The sequence below is a fragment of the Schistocerca piceifrons genome, chromosome 5 (assembly GCF_021461385.2).
Source record: "Schistocerca piceifrons isolate TAMUIC-IGC-003096 chromosome 5, iqSchPice1.1, whole genome shotgun sequence".
In the NCBI taxonomy this organism is placed as follows: Eukaryota; Metazoa; Arthropoda; class Insecta; order Orthoptera; family Acrididae; genus Schistocerca; species Schistocerca piceifrons.
The window spans coordinates 113930976-113955847 of NC_060142.1; the positions used below are offsets into that span (position 1 = coordinate 113930976).

The 24872-nt window shown below is 39.8% G+C and overlaps 1 protein-coding gene across 1 annotated transcript; it reads right to left on the bottom strand.

Annotated features, from left to right (window-relative positions):
• Window positions 1-1158: 1158 nt before the first annotated feature.
• On the bottom strand, window positions 1159-21160 carry LOC124798703 (zinc finger protein 845-like). The gene is made up of 2 exons (XM_047262212.1): window positions 20510-21160; window positions 1159-1980 (listed from the first exon to the last, which is right to left on the bottom strand). The coding sequence occupies exons 1-2, from the start codon at window positions 21005-21007 to the stop codon at window positions 1219-1221; spliced, it is 1260 nt and encodes a 419-aa protein (XP_047118168.1). The 5' UTR covers window positions 21008-21160; the 3' UTR covers window positions 1159-1218.
• Between the last annotated feature and the right edge of the window lie 3712 nt (window positions 21161-24872).

Consider the following 24872-nt stretch of genomic DNA (forward strand, 5'->3'; position numbering starts at 1 on the left):
ACAACATGTCCTCCCGGCTGAATGCCACTCCGCACACTGACTCATCAGATATGCAGCTCTCGCCACCTAGCGGTGCAAAGTCTACTACTCCTACTTTCCAGATGGCAGCACCATCCTGAAAAGTTTGGATTCCACCTTGTAGTTGTAAGAAGTCTCCATACAGATGTCACTGGAACTGCTAATTCATTACTAGCCTTCCGAAATGATTTCTTGGGGCTATGTGTGAAAGACTCTCACTCGTTCAACACATTCTTCGGTCACTCTCGGTTGTTTCATGCTCTCCCTTCGTGTACAGCTACACAAACAAAACTGTCCAAGTTGCTCTTTCATTTGATGTGTCATTTATAATTGTAAGTTGAATGTAATAAATGCTACAAAGTCTTAAAACCTATATATTCATTTTGAAACACCCTTCACTCATTTCATCACCGCAATATTCATGCATTTCATGTCAATGAAATTATAATTGTCCTTCCTTTTTAATCTTATCCATCCTACTTCTCTCTTGAACTCAAAGAAGGAACTACTAGTTCCAAAAGCTTGATAATGTTTCACTTTTACTTGTATATGCATCTATTGGTACAACTATACATTTCATCTAGTTCCAAAATCTCGATAATGTTTCACTTTTACCTTTATATGTGTGTATTGGTACTACTACACATTGCATCTCCTGAAACAATTTTGCCTCAAATTTTTCTTGGATGTTCACACAAATGAAGTTATTCTCACCTGGGTCCTGAAGACACCTACAAGTCATAAAGTCAAAATGTTGTGGCTAATCAACAATTATATCTTGGTGACCATACAAGCATAACATATTCTGTAGCTTTGTCTGAAAAGCTTCAATGAATATGATTAACACGGATGTAGGTTGATTCTTTATTTTTAAGGTAAATACTGTGACACAGTAAAAACAAATAATTGTGTATGCATCAAAACAAGAAAGATCATGGTGTAGAAATAACAGAAAAGGGGCAGTGGGATGAGCTTACAGGCTTCCATCTTCTGATCCGCTCATATTTATGGAGATGGAAAGAGAGAGAAAGACTCAAGTCTGAAATGTTCTTCTGTATTAGAAACAACTACTAAATATTCAGTGAGCTTCACCTATGAAGTAACTTTTATATAGCAAATAAATCTTCACTGCATCAGTAATAAAATGAACTGCAGTTTTTATTTCAATCATAAAATATTAATTACAATAGATTTAATAAATTATTTCAATTTCTTTTCATGTACATTTTGGGCCTTCTTCCTAAAGGGGCAATAATACACTCGATGCCTTGAAAGTTCGATAGTGCGCCTGAAATTTTCTTGGCAATCCACACACGAAAATGGCTTATATGGCGTATGTTTCTCCTTGAAATGAAGAAATATGTTACTCTTAAATTTGAATGCTCCATCACAAAAAATACAAACAAATGGCTTTGCAAATTCAGAAACAGCTGTAACATTTGATAACTGAACTCCACAGTTAACTTTTGTTCCCAATCCAAGCTCGACTGGGATCTGCGCTGTCAAAACTTCAGGTTGATGAGAAGAAAGAACATGACCTCTTAAGTTCACATCATTCATAAATAAATGACCACAGTAACAACAATTGTATGATGTGCTCCCCTCAACACACAATGCAATTCCTATCCGTAATCTTTCACCTGGAATCAACATTCCATGAAGTTCATCATATACTGCTTCAGGTTGTTCTGCACTTAGTTCATCTTCAGGCAATACATTATGAGAATCTTGAAGATGTGTTTTGCTTGATTCATTGGAAAGATTTGATCCAGTCTGTGTTGTTTTCCAAGAAGTATTTTCTATGTTATTGTTGTAAGGCTGTATTATGTGATCCGTTTCTCTTTGTATTACATGGCTATTTCCTGGAATCTCTGACAAGTGAGTAGTATTTTGCAGGAAGGTATCAACTGCACTCTGAGGCCAATGAAAACTGGGACCCACTTTATTTTTCTTTCCATTTCCCTGTAATTAAGTATATAGCATTACTGTTATAGACACCAAAAATACAAATACCATCTCTACCGGTTTTCAGTTACCTGGTTATAATTTCAAAACATCTTCTGCCTAAAAAAAAAATCACAAACACAACATTGATATATGAAGGGCTTATTTCAATAGTGGTACAAGTCATTTTATTCATATTGAGATAAAGAGCCCTGAAGTTAAATGAGCGCTGAAAAATCTACAGTTGAGATACCAGAAATATTCAAGCATATGGCTTTTGCTAGAGATGAACCTTTCTTTCTGTTTGTTTGGATCATTAATTTCAGAATCATTATAGGCAGGAAAGTGGAGGTAATGGACTTGTATCACTATTGAAATAAGCCCTTCATATATTCGCATAAGAAAACAGGCACAGCAGACAAAGATTGCAATTGTTTCAATAAAATTATCATAAAAAATAATATCTATGGCCAATGTATAATGGGTGTGTCAACATAACCTAAACACAACTAAGTCATAAAACATTGTGTCAGAAATGTGGATGACTGTGAAATGGGAAGAGTGGAATGAAGGTGTTCTTGCAAATGGTAAATGGGTTAATCTTATTAGTATCACAGATCATATATGAGAATTCACGTGGACAATAAAGATGTAATATTGAAGGTTGTAGCGAACATAAAGGGCACTAGACACACATGTCAAAGGAAAACTATACTTACAATAACTGTTACATAATCAATAGAAGCTATATTAATAGTATCTAAATTCACATGAGAAAAACATAAAACTACAAGGAGACACAAATGCTGACCAGAGGCGTAATGCTAAGTGTTGCAACTGACACATATAAAAGCACAAACAATTATACTAGGTTTTGGAACTGTTCGTTCCTTTTTCGGGGAGGTAAGAGAGAGATGTTGCAGGAGGTTAGAAAGGAAGGAAATGTCACTCAGACACTAGGTTGGGAGTACCCACTTGTTGACAGGCCAAAACAAGAGAAAGATAAGGGGAGGCATCAAAGAGCGTGTAATCCCAATAGTAAACTGGTAAGCAATGTGACAGTTTCAGTCATGAGATGATAGGACAGTGTGAAAGGCAAATACACTAAATAAGGGAAAGAAAAATGGTAAGTAAAATGAATATTGCAATTCATAACTAAGAGGAAAGTGGAAAAATGAATGTGGAGAAACCAAAAAAAGAGATGAACAGGGAAACATAAAGATAAGCAAGTAAAAAGTGACACAGTGCCTTAAATAACAAAAAAAAAATAAAATAAAATAAAAATAAAAAAAGCATAACATGGGTGAGAGAGGGTGCTAATAACTCATCCTTGCAGGGTAACGTATGGAAGCATTCGAAGCCCGAGTGGCCGTGATCCTCACTCTATTTGCAAGTGGAACAGGAAAGCCTTGCACAGTATGTAATCAGATGTAGTTGGGTGATACTGGATGACATGGAATGGAGGGATAGAGGGATAAGGGGGTAGAGGGAAAAGGGGGGGGGGGGGGAGGGGAGGATGCTTCTGAGTTTTTTTGGAAGTGGGAGCTGTACCTGTTGAAAAACAAGGGCATGGCATGGGGGGGGGGGGGGGGGGGGAGAAGCAGGGTGTTCAGAGGGAATATCTGCCTGGAGGTCCTTCCCTGATTCTGGGACATCTATTCTTTCCAAACATCTAATCCCCCAGTCTCACACCTAAAATCAACTAGTGTCCAATTCAAAGACCTGTTCTCCATAACCTCGACTGCAAAAACCACTTCACTACACAATCTCAATCCACAATCAAAAGACTGAGCATCAAACTCTGCCAGGGACTGTTTCAATCTGAATCTCAAAAGTGATCCTCCTGCTCTCCTCCAAAATCACCCTCTATTGGCATACCACAAATTCTGTTCATTGAGCATCGTCTACTAATTCTTCCTGAGAAGTATCACCTAAACCTGAACTCATACTCATTCTGAGTTCCAACTTAATCACAACTTGAAAGCAGACCATTATATTATCATCTTACCTGAAAAGATTATTACTATTGCAGCTGACCATGGTGAGTACATGGCAAAGGGGCTTTGTCAGCTCTGAGACACCCCAGTGTTCAAAACTGTTCCCAATGTTCCAATTCTGTGCATCCAGAATGAACTGCAGAAAATCCTAAAAACCTTATGCCTCTCACAAGGGCTCACAACTTACTCCATGGACAGCTTACCCCTCCAGACCAATACACCTCCAACTTCTACCTATTTCACGAAATACACAATAGCAATCACCCCTGCCACACAAGTGTAGCAGGCTTCAAAACCATTCCTGAATGCATCTAAGTCCTGGTACAGAACATCTCCAGCCCATTACACAGAATCTCCCAGCCTACATAAAAGACAGAAACCTCTTCCTGGAACATCTCAAACTAATTCTCACATCTCTTCCATCTGGCGACCTCCCTGTCACTACTAAAGTGATCACACTTCACATCACCATCCCATATACACACTGTCTCTCACTCCTAGAACACTACGTCTCTTAATGCCTTAAAACATTATTTATTTGATCTTACTCAATTTCATCCCTACCTGCAACTTCTTCACATTTCAGGAACAGACATAAGAGAGAATCAGTAGGACTAATATGGAAACCAGGATGACACTGTCCTACGGGACCACTTCCATATCAAACGCTCCCTTCCTGCAGTCTAGGCATTAATCTCCACCAATGAATCCCTCAATATACAAGGGCTGTTCAAAAAGTATCTGACCTTACTTTTTATTGTTGAAACAACAATGGTATGGAGGCATGTGTACTCTCTGTTTGTAGGAGCACATAGTGTGCATGCCTGATTTTTTTTCACAGCTGTGGAAACAACCAATCACTGGCTAACCACTGACAAGTGAACACATGTAAGTGATAGTTGTCAGATTTTGTGTTGAGGTCAAAATGCCAGAATTGCATAAAATTTTGTTTTAAGCTTGGAGATTCTCAAGTTTCAACAATCCACAAGATTTGACAAGTGTTTAGGGACAAAGTAATGGGTTCCACAAGGGTAAAGGAGTAGCACAACTGCTTCAAAGATGGCCACTAATCAGTGAAGAACTAAGCACATTCAGGTAGGCCCTCTACATCTGCAAATGATAATGTTATTGATCACGTAAGGACCCTGGTGATACAGGATAGACGAAGCATTATCAGAGTACTTGCAGACAAGATTAAAATTAGTATTGGATCCATTCATTCTGTTTTAAGGAAACATTTGGACCTCAGGAGGATCTTAAAAAAATTGTGCCACAGTTGCTAATAACTGAGCAGAAGCAACTTCATTCAGTTATCACACAGGTCACGCTGGATACTGCGAACAGTAAGACCAACTTTCTTAAAACAACGATTCCTGATTATGTGTTCTGGGGTTTATGGGTAAGACCCAGAAACAAAGTTCCAATCATCGGAATGGAAGCATCCATTGCTCACAAGACCCAAAAAAGCGAGGCAGGTCTGCAGCAATGTGAAAGACATGCTAACCACCTTTTTTACTCCAATGGCATGGTCCATCACAAGTACGCCTTCGAAGGTACTAACATCAATAATGAGTACTATCAAGAGGTTCTGCTTCACCTTGGTTAAGCAGTGATATGCAGCTAGCCAGACCTGTGGTTAGCGAGCAGTTGGCACCTTCACTACGATAACACACTTGCTCACAGTTATCAATTAATTCAGAGTTTTCTGGCCAAACACAAAATGGCTGTGGTTTGTCAAATTCCCTATTCCCCTACCCAAGCACCAAGTGACTTCTGGCCTTTCCCTACACTGAAAAAGGCTCTAAAAGAGATCAGATTCCAGAACAGAGAAGACATTAAGCAGTTGTGCACCATACCAAAAGGGACTTTGTAGCAAAGCTTCCAGTAGTGGCATCAGTGTTGGATGAGTTGTGTAGAAGCTGCTGAGGACTACTTTGAAGGTGACTAGTGTCATGCAATTGTATCTGAATACAGATTTATTTTATAAATAAAAGTCAGATACTTTTTGAACAGCCCTTGTATACACCATACATCTTGTCCACTACCAGGATCTTCCAAGCGGTCTCCTCTTTCTACCTCTACAAAAACCAGCCAACAGGTGGTGATGGTCTGCAACACATCAGTGACACCACTTGAGAATCAATAAAATGAGGGAGGGAGTCAGATCTGCCAGAAGTTTTATTATCAAAATGGAGAATCTACTACTCCGGCCATACTATCTTATCGCCATAAGAAGGGTATCTGTCCCCTGACAAGTATCATTGTGAAGAAAATCGTCATGAAGTTCGAAGCCGTAGGTTGTTTAGATGAATGGCCCCATAGTGGGTGACGAGACACAAGCGCTACTGCTGCTCGGGCAGTTTAGGAAGAAATGAAGACTTTAGCACGTTCATCTCCACTTGGTAAAGTCAGTGTTCATGTAGTCATACATTGTGCCAGCACTGCATGCACTATTGTTTGGAGAGCACTAAGATGTACCCTCCAATTCTATCTGTACAAAATCCAGTGTCATCATGAACTGTTAGCCACCAGTTTGTAACACAGAGAGCATTTACAGGATGGGCACTTAAAAAAATGGACGAAGATGACAATTGGTTGTCTAACATATTGTGGACCAATGAAGCCCAATTCACACTCCAAGGGTCTGTCAACAATACCCACAAGTGCAGAATTTAGGCTACTCAAAATCCTAGAATTGTCGTGAAAAATTCATTGCATGACGAGAAACTCAATGTGTGGTTTGGATTTGCCACATGAATCAGACCCTTTTTCTTTGAGGAAATGTGGGGTGCTGCATTTCAAACTGTCAGCATGACGGGTGCAAGATACACTGATATGTTACAGAATAGCATCATCCCTAGCCTCGCTGATACACACCTTCTGGAAGGTGCAACTTTTATGCACAAAGGTGCTCCTCCCCATATCGATACTCGTGTGAAAGATCTCTCGCACACATCATTTGGTAAGGATATTGTGCTAAGCTACCACTTCCATTATGCTTGGCCTCCCAGATCCCCAAACCTCAATCCATGTGATTATTGGTTGTGGGGTTACCTAAAGCTGAAAGTCTACCATGCCTGACCAACCTCATTAGGGCATCCAACGGCAATTTCTCACCATACCTACTGACATACTGTACAGTGCTGCCTACAACATTGTCCCTTGACTACAAATACTTTTGATGAATGATGGCTGACATGTTGAGCATTTGTTATAAAGAACATTATCTTTGCCAAAAATCAGTTGTTATGCTAATTATTAATTTTGTATCAAATGAAATGCCATCTGTTGGTCCTTTTTTTTCCCCCAAATAAACCCTGTGTCATTTCAAGCATTTGTGTCAGTTTTTGCCTCTCTACATACATTATTTAATGATGTGTTGAATTTTGAAATGTTACAGACTTTTGGGTCACCCTGTACTTAGGTCTAATACTTTTGTAAAAACTGTCAGTGATATTTTCACCTCAGAGTTGAATGGAAAGAATACTCATATTAACATGGTGACTGTATTTAGGCATAACCAACAGAAAATTTTAAAGTCTCATCCATAATTAGGGAAACAAACACACAAACAAACAAGTGTAAAAATTTAAATTAGCCCCATTTAGTGAACATAGCAAGTTAGTACACTTCCATTATAGAATGAAAAATTCATAACTCAAATTAGTTATGAGGGCTGTATCAAATGTAATGCTTCGACATATCTTGTATCACCCTTTAATGTGTACACCATGTGCCAGTTGTATAGAGCAGCTCAAACCTTCCCATTAATTTCTGGTAAGTTCATTTTATGAGACCATCAGGGGCAATGGCATTAGTTGATGTCAGTTTCTGAAAGTACAACAAGCCATCTCTACAATTAGAAACTCCTATTCTCAAATTCCAGTTTCTTCTTCATTCCACAAGAAAAATTGCTTGGAATAGTCTATGAAATGGAGATATGATGTTGAGTTTCTGACAAATTTGCACAAAATGACATCCACAGACAATTGCACAGATGTCCAAAGTTCATACTATGATACATTAACTTTTCGAAACTGCAGTTGGTCACAATGAAGAGAAATTCAATAAGCTCATCCATGTCGATCAGCAGATTGTGACCAAAAAACTTCATGTTGGCGGTAAATGAAAGTTCTGTAACAGAACAAGGTGTTTTTACTGAGACTGTTGAAACTGTGGGTACATGTGGTACATTGTGCCTGTTTTCAGTGAAGTGCAATGAAAAACTGTGAATCTAGACAGTGAAATAAGTATATTCTCTCAAAAGGACTGAGAAAAAGGAGTGCTGTCAATATTCAAATAAACTTTTAAAATATGGATTCATCCTCTGATCTACAAATGAAGAACTACCAGTGAAAATATACACTGACTGATAAAAAAAGTAAAGCACCCAGAAGATACCGTCAGATGTCACTGTAACTTGGTACATGCACAAAACATTGGCAGGCAGGTAAATGATTAGAGTTGCAATTATCTATGAAAGGTAGAGTGGCTGCCCGAGAGCATTAGTGTTGTTCATGTTTAGTGTTGTTACCAGGCCTGATAATGTACATAATAGACGTGAACAGTGGCAGATGTAGAGTGATCGTTGCAAGGAATGGAGATGCCACCTACTTGTGTGAGACAGCGTTATCAGAACATAAGACAGTTTGAAACGGGCCTTGTTGTGTGTCTCCATTTGGCCAGCTAGTCAAATCGTGGAGTATCCAGATTTGTGGAGCATTCGAATGTGACAGTGGCCCTACAATGGGCAGCATGGGAACGTGAAGGAAGGCATACTCATTGTCAAAGTTCCAGTTGACCACCACAAGGAAGGACATGCACCAAACACATTGTAAACCCTTCATATCTGTCTCTGCCACCTGAAAACAATAGGAGACTCCCTGCAACTTTCCATGTCATCAGAGATCAGAAGCTAGCAGCAGCCAGACTGAGGTGTTACCGCCCCATTTATAGGCTGCTATTAACACAACGCAACAGCTGCATATGCAGTGGTGCTGTGACTCGGAAGCACGGGCTGCTGATGAATGGTGTCACACTGTGCTAAATGACGAACCTGGATGACAATCTTCAACGAATAAAGTGGTGACTTGGGAAGAGGTCCCATTCTTCCAACATTTTGGAGTGGCACAGCAATGTTACTTCTGACATCAGTGGTGTGGGGAGCCATCGGGTATGATTTCAGGTCGTGCCTGGTGGTGATGAGGGAACTGTGATACCACAAGGGTGCATCATGGACATCTGGATCCTTATGTGCTATCTCTCACATGACGGTATCACGGTGCCATTTTTGAACAGGATAATGCTCGAGCACACATGACAAATGTCTCAGTGTGACATTGAGGTACTCCCACGGCCAGTAAGAGCCCCAGGTCTGTCACAACAGAACACTTATGGGATCAACTTAAATGCCAACTCTATCCCACTGTTGGTGACCAGTATATTAAGGACCAGTCATGCACCAGGTTGTCCCTGGGGAATATACAACGGTTTTATGACATCTTTCCCAATTGAACAAGTGCAAGCATTCCTGCCACAGGGGATGCATGTCCTACTGAAAGTGAGCTCATATTGCCAAGGTCTTGGTAAATCTGATTCAGTATTGTAACCACTGAAGTAACATTACATACCCTCTCAAACCATAGAGTATCATTTCGTTTCTGCCTTCTTTTCTGATGCGACAGTTTGTTCAATAAATTATATCGATCTGTTGGAAAAGTGTTTTAATTTCTCGTCTTATTCACCCACTAACTCCAAGCCTGACCTCTCTGTGTGTAAACATATCTTGCGTAATCAATGGGAATGCGCTGTGCGGCCGACGACCTAGGCCGCTACTATTGTCGTGCCACCTCGGCCCATGGGGACGTGCGCTGCTAGTCTACAGCATGCATCCAGGATAGGGTCTCTCCTCTGCTGCCAAAATACTCTAAGTCCATTATCAGTCCCTGGCGTCATCCTATGTGTGCATTGCTATATTACTGCGTATCCTGGTAAGACAGCAGTCAGTCGGCAAGATGCCTCGCAATCGCACGCATCATGTTTAATGTTGGTGTCCTACGATCTACAAAACAGTTCTTGACATTGAGACTGATTATAATATGAATGTTAATCATGCCAAAACAATTGATTTTCTACAAGGACCATCAGTTTTCCATGGTGGGCGTGTCGGGCAGGATATATTCAAACAAAGCTATGATATATGTTTGATAAACATAACAATTAAGGAATGTTACTCAGAGAAGCACATACAACCACTGAAACACTTACACATTACCTGCAGTTAAAAAAAATGTTTGAACAATGCTAGGGCCTGATGGATATGCTATGATGAAATCCACATCTTTCAGTAATGACACATTTTTGAGATGAATTGTCAAGATGTGGAAGAGGAGTTTTTCATAGTCTTAAAGTCTTCCTAGACTTCAGTCTTCATCCTGGTGGAGTATGGTGATCCAGTGGTTGTAACTCATTTGTAATTGAAATTGATGAATTTGTTTGCTTCATTAATCAGAATGATGAGGTAATTTATTTACTTGAGTCAGAAGCATACACTTAGGATTCAATAAATTTACAAGATCAAGACAAGAAATAGAATGAATTTTCACACACACACACACACACACACAGAGAGAGAGAGAGAGAGAGAGAGAGAGAGAGAGAGAGAGAGAGAGAGAGAGAGAGAGAGAGAGAGACAAGATTGAAATCAAGAAGTCTTTGCCCAAAAGTGAGCAACTTCTACAGCATTTTTTGTGCCTTGAGCAACTCCTCATTGCAAGAACCGGGGCAAAACGTTTTGTTGTCTATACTTCTCCACATTCACAAAGTGTTGGCCCTTTAAAGTATCCCCATTTCATTAGGTTGTCCTTAGGTTTGCCAATGCCCCCTTGTAAACTGTTCAGTGATCTCCATGTGACCAGTCTAAGTAGTGTCCAACTGGTAAGCATACTGCTGGCTTTACCCTTTCTTGCAGATGACTTATTTTGGCTGCCCACAGTTTTTCTCTCACTTCCTTGGCTGACATATATAGTACAGATATTATTGACTTCAGCCTTGGTCTTGGAGGAGCATGTCCATGCAGAGGGTGTAACTCATGTTTTTGACTTTCTTTCTTTTGGCATTTGTTGTTACTTCCCTTGTGGCTGCTTCCCAACACACGTCAGAAGGAGCTATGCTTGCAGATGACTTATTTTGGCTGTCCACAGTTTTTTTCTCACTTCCCTGGCTGATGTATATAGTGCAGATATTGACTTCAGCCTAGATCTTGGAGTAGTATGTGCATGCAGTGTGTGTAACTCGTGTTTTTGACTTTCTTCCTTTTGGCATTTGTGGCTACTTTCCAACATATGTCAGAACAAGATATGCCTGCCATGCAGCACAATTTATCAAGGATGGTGAAGGAAATTGGCATGCCCTTTCAAAGGAATCATACCGACATTTGCCTTGAGCAATTCAGGGAACTCATGGGAAACCTAAATACAGATGGCCGGACATGGGTTTGAACCATCATCCTCCAATATGCGAGTCCAGTGTGCCAACTGCTGCACCAAGGAGTTGGTTCCAGACATCCAATCATCAATCTTACTGTTTCATTAAGGGCTACATCTACTTCATTCAGAGGGATAGGTTTATGCAACACTGGGCAGGCATATTCACCAGCCGAGAAACAGAGTACCACAGCAGAAGTACAGACCACCTTGAGTTGGGCACTCCAATAACCACCAACAAGTTTCTGGATGATGTCATCTTGGCCTGACACCTTACATTAGGCATTAAGGCAGTTCCACTGGTAAGTGAGCAGTCTAAGGCAATTCCATGGTACTTGGGTATAAAAACAATGCTCCAGCTTGATTCCTTCCCAAATCATTTTCAGTTTTCTTCTTGCCTGTCTATTTCTTAAGTGCATAGCACAGACTTGAATTTTGAATAGGTTTTCCATGAGGTGGTTCTTGTTATAGCACCTGTTCTGCTTCTTCAAAGTCATCTGTCTACACTGTCAAAGCACAGTCATCAACACCTATGAAACTCTTGCATGAATTAAGCCTTGGTTGATCATTTTTGTAAAATTTGAAGAGCAAAGGCAACAGTGCACTCCCTTGTGGTAGACCATTTCTTTGTTTCTTCCAGCAGTTATATCTTTTTTGAAATTCAACAAAGAATCTTTTATTTTGCTGTATGGCCACAGCTATTCTAGTGACACCATAGTCCTGGGTCAGTGCATATCTCTTCTGAGGCATTATGTGATACTGGACATGTCATAAACAGACCAAAGTTTGATAAATGCCATTCTGGTGACCTTCCCCCTTTCAAATACATCTTCTACATGCTGCATTGATGAACTGCCTGTGCTGTACAGTTTCTTTGTGGTCTGAAACTGGCCTGTTCAGCTGTAAATGAGCTATCAATCTTCAGTGACAGATGGTTCAAAAGCATCCTTTCAAATATCTTATAAATACAGCATAATAATCAGGTAAGCCAATAGCTCTGAGGCTCATTTTCTGTTTCCAAGATAGTATTTATCATGATTCCCTCCACATTTTTGGAATATTGCTCTGTTTTAAGTAGTTACTGTATAATTCCACATGCCATTTCAGTGTTGTTGTCCAAATTTCTTTATCTGCTTGATTCGTTTGTCATCCAAGCCACATGCCTTATATTGCTGTATAGCTTTTTGCACCTCTTTTCACTAAATGGAGTTGGCAGTGCATTCGTTTCTAGGTGTTCTTGCCTCTGGATCTTAGGTCCTTTGCCACATTTTTCTGTTTTGCCAATTTTAAGAAGTTGTGTGGCTATTTCACTTGGGGAAATGTTTGGGTGAGTTTTCTTTTAGGTTCGCTCATTACTCAGGCGACACAGAAGATTCCATGTGATTTGACTACTTTTGGTCATGTCTAGTTCTTCTAGCATTTCCATCCAGAATTTCTCTTACCTTATGTAAAGATCAAATAAGTTTTAAAGCAACATGTGATGTTTGCTCCTTAAAAGGATTTTCTTCAAAGAGCTCATGTATTCTTCCAACAGATAGGTGTTTCCTTTACTAAGACAAAGAATGAGTTGGTACGGCATTCACAGGGGAAGGATTTGAGAGACGACTCCCGAATGGTTCCTACAAAATCTTCATATGCTTCATGACAAGGATTTATTTTCAACACAATGTTTTCTAGTGTCTCTGAGAACACATTCAAGTTTGCTTTCTTGAAACTGTATTTTCTTCTGAATGGAACTGCCTGGGTTCTTATAACTCCAGTGATCTGACACATGGTCTCCTACGTCTATGTTGGGTCCTTGGAATTGGAGGAACTATGCACTTGAAATATTGTGAAGCTGTTTCTTCACTGATAAAAATCATATCAGGATTGTATCCTCACTTTCAGTGTCCTCTGTTGGAAGATGATCGTAGTTTTCTATTGTGAATTAAGTTTGAGTTACTGGATTCAGCCAATTACTGCTTCATCAATCTCATTCCCCTCCTCAAATCCCCAGAACATAAAGTGGCTATTAAAAATGTCCTAGAATGAACTATATATTTTGGTTGCAATTATTAGTTGGTTTGTTAAGGTGCACTGGGTGGTTTGTCCTCCGTTTACATCTAGTGTAATTCACATGGTCAAATGTTGCATCATTTTTCAAAGTTATAAGAATGTAGGCTTCCGCAGCCGCTGGGTATTATGCCGCGTCGTTGCTAAAAACTAACAACAACAATAAACTAAAACCGACGTTTTGGCCGAACTGCAACGGCCTTCCTCAGGGCCTGTTGTGCCCTGAGGAAGACCGTTGCAATTCGGCCAAAATGTCAATTTTAGTTTATTATTGTTGTTAGTTTTTAGCAATGATGTGGCATAATACCCAGAAGATATTTTTCAAAGTGTTTGTGCATCATGTAACTGAGAAGGAACCCTCTAACCAGCTTGGTATTTACTAAATGGATGTGGGAAACTGCTAAAAATCCACATCCCAGCTAGCTGCGACACCAGCTCCCATTATTAACCCATGAGGCAGATTCAATCCAGGGCAAATGCACCTAACAGTGTTCTGGATGTGAGTGCCTTAACACACTCAGCTATCCAGGTGAGTATGATTAAATTAACGAAGGAAGAAAGACTGACTAGAGTCTGATGTTCCATCAATACTACAATGAATTCATTCAAATGGAAATCGTTAGAATGGACCACCAGCTGCTCTGGAATGAGAGCTGTAACTGTGTTACATCACTTGGCAGTTTGTACAGAAGCATATCAGTAATAAGTTTATAATTGATGGGATCAGATTTTTCACACTCACATGCACTGTATCTAAACATCGGTGAGAATTGCAACAAATAAATGTTAATGCAAAACATTTTATATTCCTTGCCCCATCCAGTAAATCCATATACTTAATTAATGATATCAATATAATAGAGGGAAACATTCCACGCGGGAAAAATATATTCAAAAACAAAGATGATGTGACTTATCATACGAAAGCGCTGGCAGGTCGATAGAAACACAAACAGACACATACATACACACAAAAATCAAGCTTTCGCAACAAACTGTTGCCTCATCGGGAAAGAGGGAAGGAGAGGGAAAGACGAAAGGAAGTGGGTTTTAAGGGAGAGGGTAAGGAGTCATTCCAATCCCGGGAGCGGAAAGACCTTAGGGGGAAAAAAGGACGGGTATACACTCGCACACACACACATATCCATCCACACATATACAGACACAAGCAGACATATTTAAAGACAAAGAGTATTCCCGGGATTGGAATGACTCCTTACCCTCTCCCTTAAAACCCACTTCCTTTCGTCTTTCCCTCTCCTTCCCTCTTTCCCGATGAGGCAACAGTTTGTTGCGAAAGCTTGATTTTTGTGTGTATGTATGTGTCTGTTTGTGTTTCTATCGACCTGCCAGTGCTTTCGTATGGTAAGTCACATCATCTTTGTTTTTAAACATATACTTAATTATCAACATTTGGATTTGGCCTATCAAAAGGCTTTGATGTACCAAGGGAAAATGGTATCTAATACATATCGCAGTACAAACTATGTGATGGAGGTGCTATCAACAGAGAGACACAATACATCAAGGGAACATGGTACTTTTAACACTCAATGGGAGCAGTCTAATTGTGTTTTGTATGCAGAAGAGGCACATCCTCATCTATTTCTGAGCACTAACACTTTCAATTTACAATAATTACAAGATTGTGGTGAAATATTTCTCTAACAAGTTGATTAATTCATGATTAACTATATTTTCGTACAGTGACACAGGTACAACAACATTTTTTCAGTAATTTGAAATTATGATGTAGAAGCTAAATCAAAAATATTTATTCTGTCAAGCAATGTGGCAGTATAAAGGCCAATTTGTAATGCTACCCAGCATTATACATATGTCGTATCTGTAGAGTTGCCTGCAACACACAAAGTAGATTGTGGGAATATGTCATGAAAACGGAAATTACTTTCTAGGATATAGGAAAGTTAGTTACGGTATACCTCAGGGTTCTGTGTCAGGTGACTTTTATGCCCGACTTTTATAAATACTATAACAAACCACTTGCCAGCAACAGAGCCAATGCTGTTTTCAGATTGTACTAGCCCTTTTATGAAAAGTAACAATGATTGTGATTTACAGCATAAGTTTTTGTGGCAGCAGAAGCAGCATAGGGATTACTTAACAATGTGACCACACTGACAGCCAGATGATGTCACCAACATGACAAGTATACAAGGGTTACGAAATGACCAATGACAGATGTCACTAACAATACACAATCATTAGCAAAATAAAATTATTGTGGAATACGGGAGAGTGTGCCACATATATGATACATAAATTGGGGTAGCAGACATTAAAACAATGGCATTTTTCGCTGCAGAAGGATCTGCTCATGACATTTCAATCAATCACCAACTTTGTCCTCAAAGTGTGAAAATATTTTGTTGGCAGCACCCACATAGAGAAAAATGATCATCATAATAAAACAAAAGAAATCAGAGCTCACATGGAAAGACTTAAAGTGTTCATTTTTGTTGCACACTGTTCAAGAGTGGGTTGGTAGAGAAGTACTTTAAAGGCAGTTTGATGAATCCTCTGCCAATTGTGAATTGCAGACTAATCATGTAGAAGTAGGTGTAGAGCTAAAGATAACAGGGGTTCTCAGCTGGGAATATTGGGCATTACACAAGTGTCCAATTTCATCCGTTTCCTTTGACCAATGACATCATCAATATGGCAGAAATGACTACTTCCAGCGTATAAAAAACGAAGACAGTGATGTCACTACAGACACATGCCAGCAAACACGAACAAAAGTAAAAATGACACAATAAAATCTCACTCCAAAAATAAACTGAAACAAACCGGACAACTGCAGAATATTGGGGGTTTAGGACAGGGACAAGCTAAATATACAACATTAAAAAAAACATTGCACCATCCCAAAACAAATAATATAAGAAAAATTTTAATTACAGCATTCCGCTACTCCAACAAAATCACACGAATAGGACGCTTCCCTTGACCTATATAGCTAACCGCAACTACCGACACTAAAAAACAAACACCTACAAAGCCAAAAAGTGGCATTGGACATTTCCCATGATCTATATAGCAGCTATCGGTACCAAAAAACCAACACCTACAACTCAGAAAAGTAGAACCAAAACCCTCACAACTCAAAAACCCAAATACACCATATTCATTATATCTATTAAAACACAACCAACTTACCATGACTATACAACATACAAAACATCACAATTATTATACAATAGCACCAAAACAAACGTGACTTATACACACACGCGCTGACAACGCCATGCCACAAATGTGGTACCTAACATACTCAGCAATAAGACTGAACATCTGCAGAAGCTGTATAATAGACATCATATCATTACCAATCTCAGAACATAATGATACACTCGTGAACATCACTGTCATACCGATACCAAATGGAAAAAATAAATTTAAAAAAAGATTTAAAAAAATTAGGTTGCTTTCCACACAACAGACACCAAACTGATCAGACCTAACAAACTAAAAAGAATCTTAATCACTCACTGAAAACACTTCCACAATCCACATTGTCACACCAACTACCTAAACTCAAAACCATGTTAGCATGATGACAATCAAAACTCAAATGAACCCAGCACCACAAGTTAAACTCAGCACGTCTACAGCCACTGCCAAAGGACACCATCAAATATGACGACATAACACCTACAAACACAACCAGCTCAAAAACTCTGTGCCAAGATGACCTCACATACCACACCATGATGTCAAGGGCCAAAGCAGACAGGTGGAATTGGACACTTCCGTTGGCCCGAATGTTGTTACTAATGCTTACAAACACATTAAAAACTTGAAAAAAATCAAACCATAGTGAGTTAATACAGGTGCTCATCAGAGACATAAACATAAATATGGAATGCATATAAAAAATACTGTCATGAAACATTCATTGGCTTCACCAAATCATAGCCTAACCTACAACACAGATCAGTCTGTCACCATGAACTTTGTTTAACAAAAATAGTTTTTTGTTGTGATACATCCATTTGCTTCACCAACTCACAACAAAACTATCACATTCCAACCCAACCTAGGCCTCGGGGTACACTACAGTTCTATCATTGCAACTTCATAAAACAAAGAAAACAACATAAAAGGATAGTATACAATATAATGCACACATTGTTACCTTCAATGGATCGCCATCACCACTAAACCTACAGAAGACATTAACAATGTATAATGAGCAAAACAGACGGGCAACACCTAGGCTATCATTGAATCATACAGACAAACATATTACAGGGTGGTTACATGTAAATAATATCACAATTCAGTACATACATGGATGGCTCACACTGTGCATAAATGCTGTTTAGAAACATCTGCATGCTGGTAAATGAGAAGAAAATAGTACAGATGAGCTTCAGACTTAGAAGAACAAAAGCTATTTAAGCTATATAGACCTAATACTAGTAGCATTAAGGGGCTGTAAAATTGGAAGAGGTACCATATTACACAAGGACATTGTTTATCAACAACACTTTGCAATAATTATACCAAAAAACTAAGACAACACATCAACGAAAACCAAGGGGCTTAGCAGGAGGAGGAGAGAGGATAAAGGTGATTAAGTACGCATATACAGATGATCAAGCAGTGTTGGTGAAACAGAGAGAGAACAACAATTTATGATGGTGAGGATCATAAGAGTGATACAAAATGTATGGAATGGGGATAACTGTACTAGAAACCAAAGCAATGAGAATTAGTAGAGATACAGGTTCTGTCAAAATATCATTGGAAGGAATGACTTTGGAACAAGTAAAATCCTTCAGGTACTTAAGAAGTTTACTGACAGAAAATTCAAGCTGTGTGAAGGAAGTAAAAAGCAGAATATCCATGTGTCAAGGAGCTTTTAAAAAACTGGTTTGTTGACAGCAAAAACAATTCTGATAGAATTAAGAGAAGGATTCGCCAGGTTTTTTATCTGGTGTGTAGCGTTGTCTGGCAGCAAATCATGGCCAGTCAAGAAGAATGAGGAAAAATACTTAAATAATTCTGAAATGTGGTTTCAGTGAAGAACGCTAAACATGAAATGAAATGGCAGAATCAAGAAGTATCTTCAAGAATAGGATAGAAAAGGAAAGTAGTGGACACAGTACGAATGAGGAAAACGTCTTAGCTGAGATGAAGGAAAGACAGCCAGAGGAAGACTTCAAATGCTGGATAACATTAAGAAAGGACAAAGTGACTAGCAGATTATGGAAGTAGTGCACAACAGAAGAAAGTGGAGAGATCTAGTCAATACCTGTTGTAAAACAGAGATACCGAAGAAGAAGAGCAAGAAGGACGAGGAGAAGACAACAGAAGCATTCAAGAAACATGTAACACAAAATTCTTAGGAAGTGTTGTTCTGATATTAGAGTATGTTGTTAGTAAAAAGTGAACAAGAAATGTAAAATTAGGTGATTTTTTCCCCGAAGTGAACTAAAAGCAAATGGCGCAAAATAGCCTGTTTTAAGAGTAATTCTGTAAGTACTTTGTCAGTTCTCAGCAAGTAATGCAGTGGACTTGCCAATGTCATAAACAGGGTATTCCAAAACTATTTGTTTAAATTAATACACAACAAAGAGAACATCAAAACAAATACATGTCAATAAGGAACGTATGGTCTCTTAAGTCAACCTACAATGTCAGGGAACTTTGGTTAGCCTACCGGTGTTGATGTGAGATGTGCTCGTGTCACTGACTGGTCCTGATATTCAAATATCTACAGTTTGTACATTTGGACACACTTGAATTCACAAGGTACTCAACCTCGTGCTCATCAACAGTAATTCAGTGTTAATGTGTGGGCTGACATTCTTGGTGATAGGTTCCAGCACAATGGGGCACCTGTCCATTTCAGTTTTGCTGTGAGGAATCATCTGAGAGACACCTTTGGCAATTAATGGATATGGCCTGGCCACCCAGGTCACCTGACCTCATGTTTGGATTTTTCCTCTGGAGAGGCATATGAAACAACTGGTGTGTGAAACTAATGTGGAAACAGGAGAAGACCTTGTCGATAGAGTTGCCATCACTGATAGTACCGTTCCAGGAACCTTAAAACAGACATGACAATCCAGAATGAGATTTTCACTCTGCAGCGGAGTGTGCGCTGATATGAAACTTCCTGGCAGATTAAAACTGTGTGCCCGACCGAGACTCGAACTCGGGACCTTTGCCTTTCGCGGGCAAGTGCTCTACCAACTGAGCTACCGAAGGTAGGTAGGAAGGAAGGTAGGAGACGAGGTACTGGCAGAAGTAAAGCTGTGAGTACCGGGCGTGAGTCGTGCTTCGGTAGCTCAGTTGGTAGGGCACTTGCCCGCGAAAGGCAAAGGTCCTGAGTTCGAGTCTCGGTCGGGCACACAGTTTTAATCTGCCAGGAAGTTTCAGACATGACAATCATTGGTCAGACAATGTACTACATGCACACACACCAATGGTCGCACATATGAGCAGTTCCTGTGAATGCCACTGTTGTAATTAGCATGCTAAACGATCTTCTGTGTAAATTGTCCTTAGCATCAGAAATTGCCACCAGTGATCATACATACCATAACTCAATATATTTGCTTTGATGTGCTCCTGTATTAATCTGAACGAATAGTTTCGGAACATCCTGCACAGAATGTTTTGTAAATACAACAAACAGCAGTTTCTGGTAACAGCATGTGTATTTTGAATTATCTGTGAGATATGTAGAAGAATTATAAATCATGAGATTTATAATATTTTTGTACATAATTAAGACACAAATTTTTTCCTATGCTATATTCGCTGCATCCTGTGCATTGTATACCTTTTTAGCAGTAACTTTTCTAAGTTCTGTACAAAATAATCAAACGATGATTAACATTTTTATTTTAGCATTCTGTATTAAATAACACGTAAATGTTATCAATTCTGACAATGAATCCCGTCACTTTGTCTCTAAATCCTAAGCAACAGGAGTATGTAAGTCAAATTCAAGGGCAAGTTATCCATAATTTCCAGTACCTGAGCGCAGGTATTATGAATAGGTTCTAACGTCAGAAGTTCCTTTTTCTCAGATCCTAATTTCTTCTTCCTCCCAGAAGAACTGCGTGTTTTCTGAGCTGCCTGTCGTTTGCCTCTTGTGCATCCGCTGTCTTCGGCGGTTTGTTTGTCCACATCCATGCATGTTGCACGCTGTATTTCTGTTGATTCTATGCTGCCATGGAAACTAACATACTTCTCACATAGCTGTGCCTTTATGCTATACAGCTGACCTTCAACAATGTCGTATTGATTGACTAACTGAACGCACGGAATACACACTAAAACCGAAGGGTTGGGTTGTGGTATTATCCACTTATCTCCAATTATTGCTCTCAGTTTGTCTTTTACCGGTGTCTCACTCTGGGCTGTGTATGAAGTGTCTAAAGTCAGATCAACGTAATGCGATAACGAATGCGAACCACAAACGAGGCAGTGAGAGCTCTCTCCACTAATATTACTGTAATTTAGTAGCTCCATTTTATATGTTCTAAACCGTATACCAGTTCAAATGGAAATTAGCCGTCATTACTGGAAACTATAACACCATCATTTACAAATATCTATAGTAAATGTAATAAATGTCAACAGCAAGAAATGTTTGTAAACAGAAACGCACATTGTTCGACTATAAACACCAATACACAACCGTACATCGATTTATCGCTTGATTCGAGTATTTATTCGACCTATCGCGGTCAGCCGACATAGTAGCAGAGGCTCTAGTCGGTCACATATGATAGGAACGTTGATTCGAGCTTTCTCTTTATCGTTCTAGCACTCTAACGTAAAATCCCAACACTCAGTCTCCGCATTGTTACTCACAGCGATAAGAGCGCACCAAGTGGCCAAAAAGCTTGTAGGCGACTTGCCTACAACAAATAATTGCATAGCCGTCCGGTATAATGTGTCGACGAAAAAATATTTATTCGAAACAACTCACAATGAGAAGAAACTAAAAAAAAAACAGAGAAGTAACAAAAAGTAGGAGACTCTGTAGTCTTACGGCAAAGATAAAAAACAACACATGATCAGAAAAAAAACTCTCGCACACTTTTGAAATTACTTTGCACCAGACATGAAAAATATCACTGCCTCACAGACCCCCTCCCCACCGCCCCCTTAAAGTGCGGAGCCTCAGGGATGTCTTGATACTTGAATTTTATTCGACGTCCAGCTCTGGTGTGCGTCGGGTGTCTTGGGGGTGGTGACGTTGTTGTTAGTGGTGGTGATTCACCTGTCTCGGACGATGTACTGAGCGGTGTTTCGGTATGCTCTGCGTCCATCATGTGTTGATGCACAGGCGTGGTGTCAGAGGTCGGAGAGGATAAAATCCATGCTGGCTTGACACGTTTAATCGATACCTTTGTTGGAACACCATTGTACATTATGTCCACAGTATGCTTATTTCTACTCAGCACCTGAAACGGGCCCGTATATGGTGGTTGTAAAGGCGATTTGACTGAGTCTGTTCGCAACATTACGTGAGAGCAATCGTATAAGTCTTTGTGTACAAACACCTTACGGTTGCCATGGCGAGAAGGTGGCGAGCAATGTATATTTGTGCAGTGACGTTTTAGCTGCTGCACCCAGTGTGTGAGGCCCTCTGACTCCAGATCAGAATGTTGCGTGTTCAGATCACGTCGGGGTCACCAATTATGTAGGCGACTTGCCTACAACAAATAATTGCACAGCCGCCCGGTATAATGTGCTGACGAAAAAATATTTATTCGAAAAACTCACAATGAGAAGAAACTAAAGAAAAAACAGAGAAGTAACAAAAACTAGGAGACTCTATAGTCTTACGGCAAAGATAAAAAAACAACACATGACCAGAAAAAAGTCGCGCACTTTTGAATTCACTTTGCACCAGACATGAAAAATATCACTGGAACGTAATACCTATATTATTTAGCGTACCAAGTAAGCCACTGCATCTTGTGCGGAAGGGAAAACCACACAGATGTGATAATAAAACTTCAAAACCAATAGAACTGTTTCCCAAGCCAGTGGAAGCCAATTCCACAACTGTTGCAACATCTGAGCCAAAACACCCAGAATCTTCAACACATTTAGTTTTGAAGCAAAAGTAATTACATTTACAAAACTATTCACGTATTTGAAAGTCGAGTGAAGTGTAAGAATGGGTGAATCATTAGACTCAATACAAAATTTTCACACGTCAAGTGGCTTTCATAATAAGAACCAACAACAGAAATACATGCTTCTCATGCATGAAATATGTGCCTATTTCTCTTTTTGTCAGCAGAGAAAGCTGCAGTTATATACATATTCGAAAATGCATGGAACGCAAAAACATAATAACTATTTCGTTGATTAAGTAAAATAACTTTTTAAAAAATTATCCTTACGATGCATGTGGATTGGATTGATTTGGGGGAAAGAGACCAAACAGCGAGGTCATCGGTCTCATTGGATTAGGGAAGCATGAGGAAGGAAGCCGGCCGTGCCCTGTCAAAGGAACCATGCCGGCATTTGCCTGAAGCGATTTAGGGAAACAACAGAAAACCTAAATCAGGATGGCTGGACGTAGGATTGAATCGCCAACCTCCCGAATACGAGCCCAGTGTGCTAACCACTGCGCTACCTCGCTCGGCACGATGCATGTGACTGCTTTCTCAGTGCTTGGAGCGCTAGTGCCACTCCAACTGTCAAACGGTAATAATTTTCGCAGTAGAGGGTGCGTTCAACCCTGAGATTGGTTTGTAGAGTATGCCAATCCCCTCTTAAGTCTATTGCCTCTTCATAATCTGCTGTATGAATGACATCCTTGGCTGTCCCTGGGGCCCTCAATAGCTCCCCCTGCTGTTGTCCCATTAACGTTACTGAGGTAAATAGTATTCATGGGTTTGCCTCCTGATGACGTTGTGCAAATTCCAAAATATTTTCTCGGAGCAATTGTCCGACATCTTCATGTGTTGAATCTTGCTGGTGGCTAGGTACGACTGACAGCATCCGCATTTCGACGCCCCGTGTACAGCACATGTGCGCGAAGAATGCACAGGCGCGGAAATCACGCATGTGCAGTAATTTGCAGATAGACGGTGCCATACTCTAACGCCCTCTGCCGAAAATAGCAAAGCGGTCTTCCTCCAAGTGCTCTGTATGCTACGTTTACTAACAGTGCGGCCAGACGTTACTCAGCAAAAACTGTACAAGACCAATGTTATGACGGGTATGCTATCGAATTACCAATTTTATTGAGTCTCAGAATGTGATACACAAGTTTGTCTCGTCTTATTTGGATGTGTCTCCACAGACATCTGGTTTCCTGCACTCTTCTCAGCACCTCTTCATTGGTAATTCTGTTTTTCCAACAGATCTTCATCATCCTTCTGTAGCACCAAATCTCCAGGGCCTCTAGCCGTCATCTCTCTTGTTTTCCTCTTGTCCAAGTTTCACACCGATATAGAGCCACACTACAAACAAATTCTTTCATGTCTCGTTTCTTTATTTCCAGACAGATGGTCTGGCTGGTGAGTAAGTTCTTTCTCAGCTTAAATACAATTTTACCTTGCTGTATTCTGCTTCTAATTTCTTTCTGGCTTCTACCAATCCTTGTGATCCAGATTCCCAAATAGGTAAATTGCTCTGTCACCTCCAGCTCATCTCTTCCAGTTCTTATTCTTAAAGCTTCATACTCTTCTTCAGCACTACATACCTTTACTTTAGTCTTTCGTGTATTTATTCTCATACAACGCTGACTGCAGAAAATACTTTCCGTTGTGCTGAGGACCTCCCCCAGACTTTCTTTCGTCTCCATGATAACACCAATATCATCTGCATAATGTAGCAAATCTCTCTTCTGCACATCAGTTTTGAACACCACCTTAGCAGTTTCATGAAATTGTTCTGTATCTTCCTGGGTTTAAGCATTGAATATAAGAGAAGAAGGAGCAGATCCGTGTCTCATGCCTTTTCCTTCTAGTTCCTGATGCAAATTACTGATCACAACATTTCATTGTTATAGAACTGTGTATCACTTGCATGTCATTATTTTAGACCTACTTTCTTCAACACTCTGAACATCTCCTGCCAGGTAACATTATCAAATGCCTTTTCCAGGTATACAAATGGTTCAAATGGCTCAGAGCACTATGGGACTCAGCTTCTGAGGTCATCAGTCCCCTAGAACTTAGAACTACTTAAACCTAACTAACCTAAGGACATCACACACATCCATGCCCAAGGCAGGATTCGAACTTGCGACCGTAGCGGTCTTGCGGTTCCAGACTGTAGCGCCTAGAACCGTATGGCCACTCCAGCCGGCCCAGGTATACAAAAGTAGTATGAGCTGGTTTATTTTTCTGTATTAGCTTTTCAA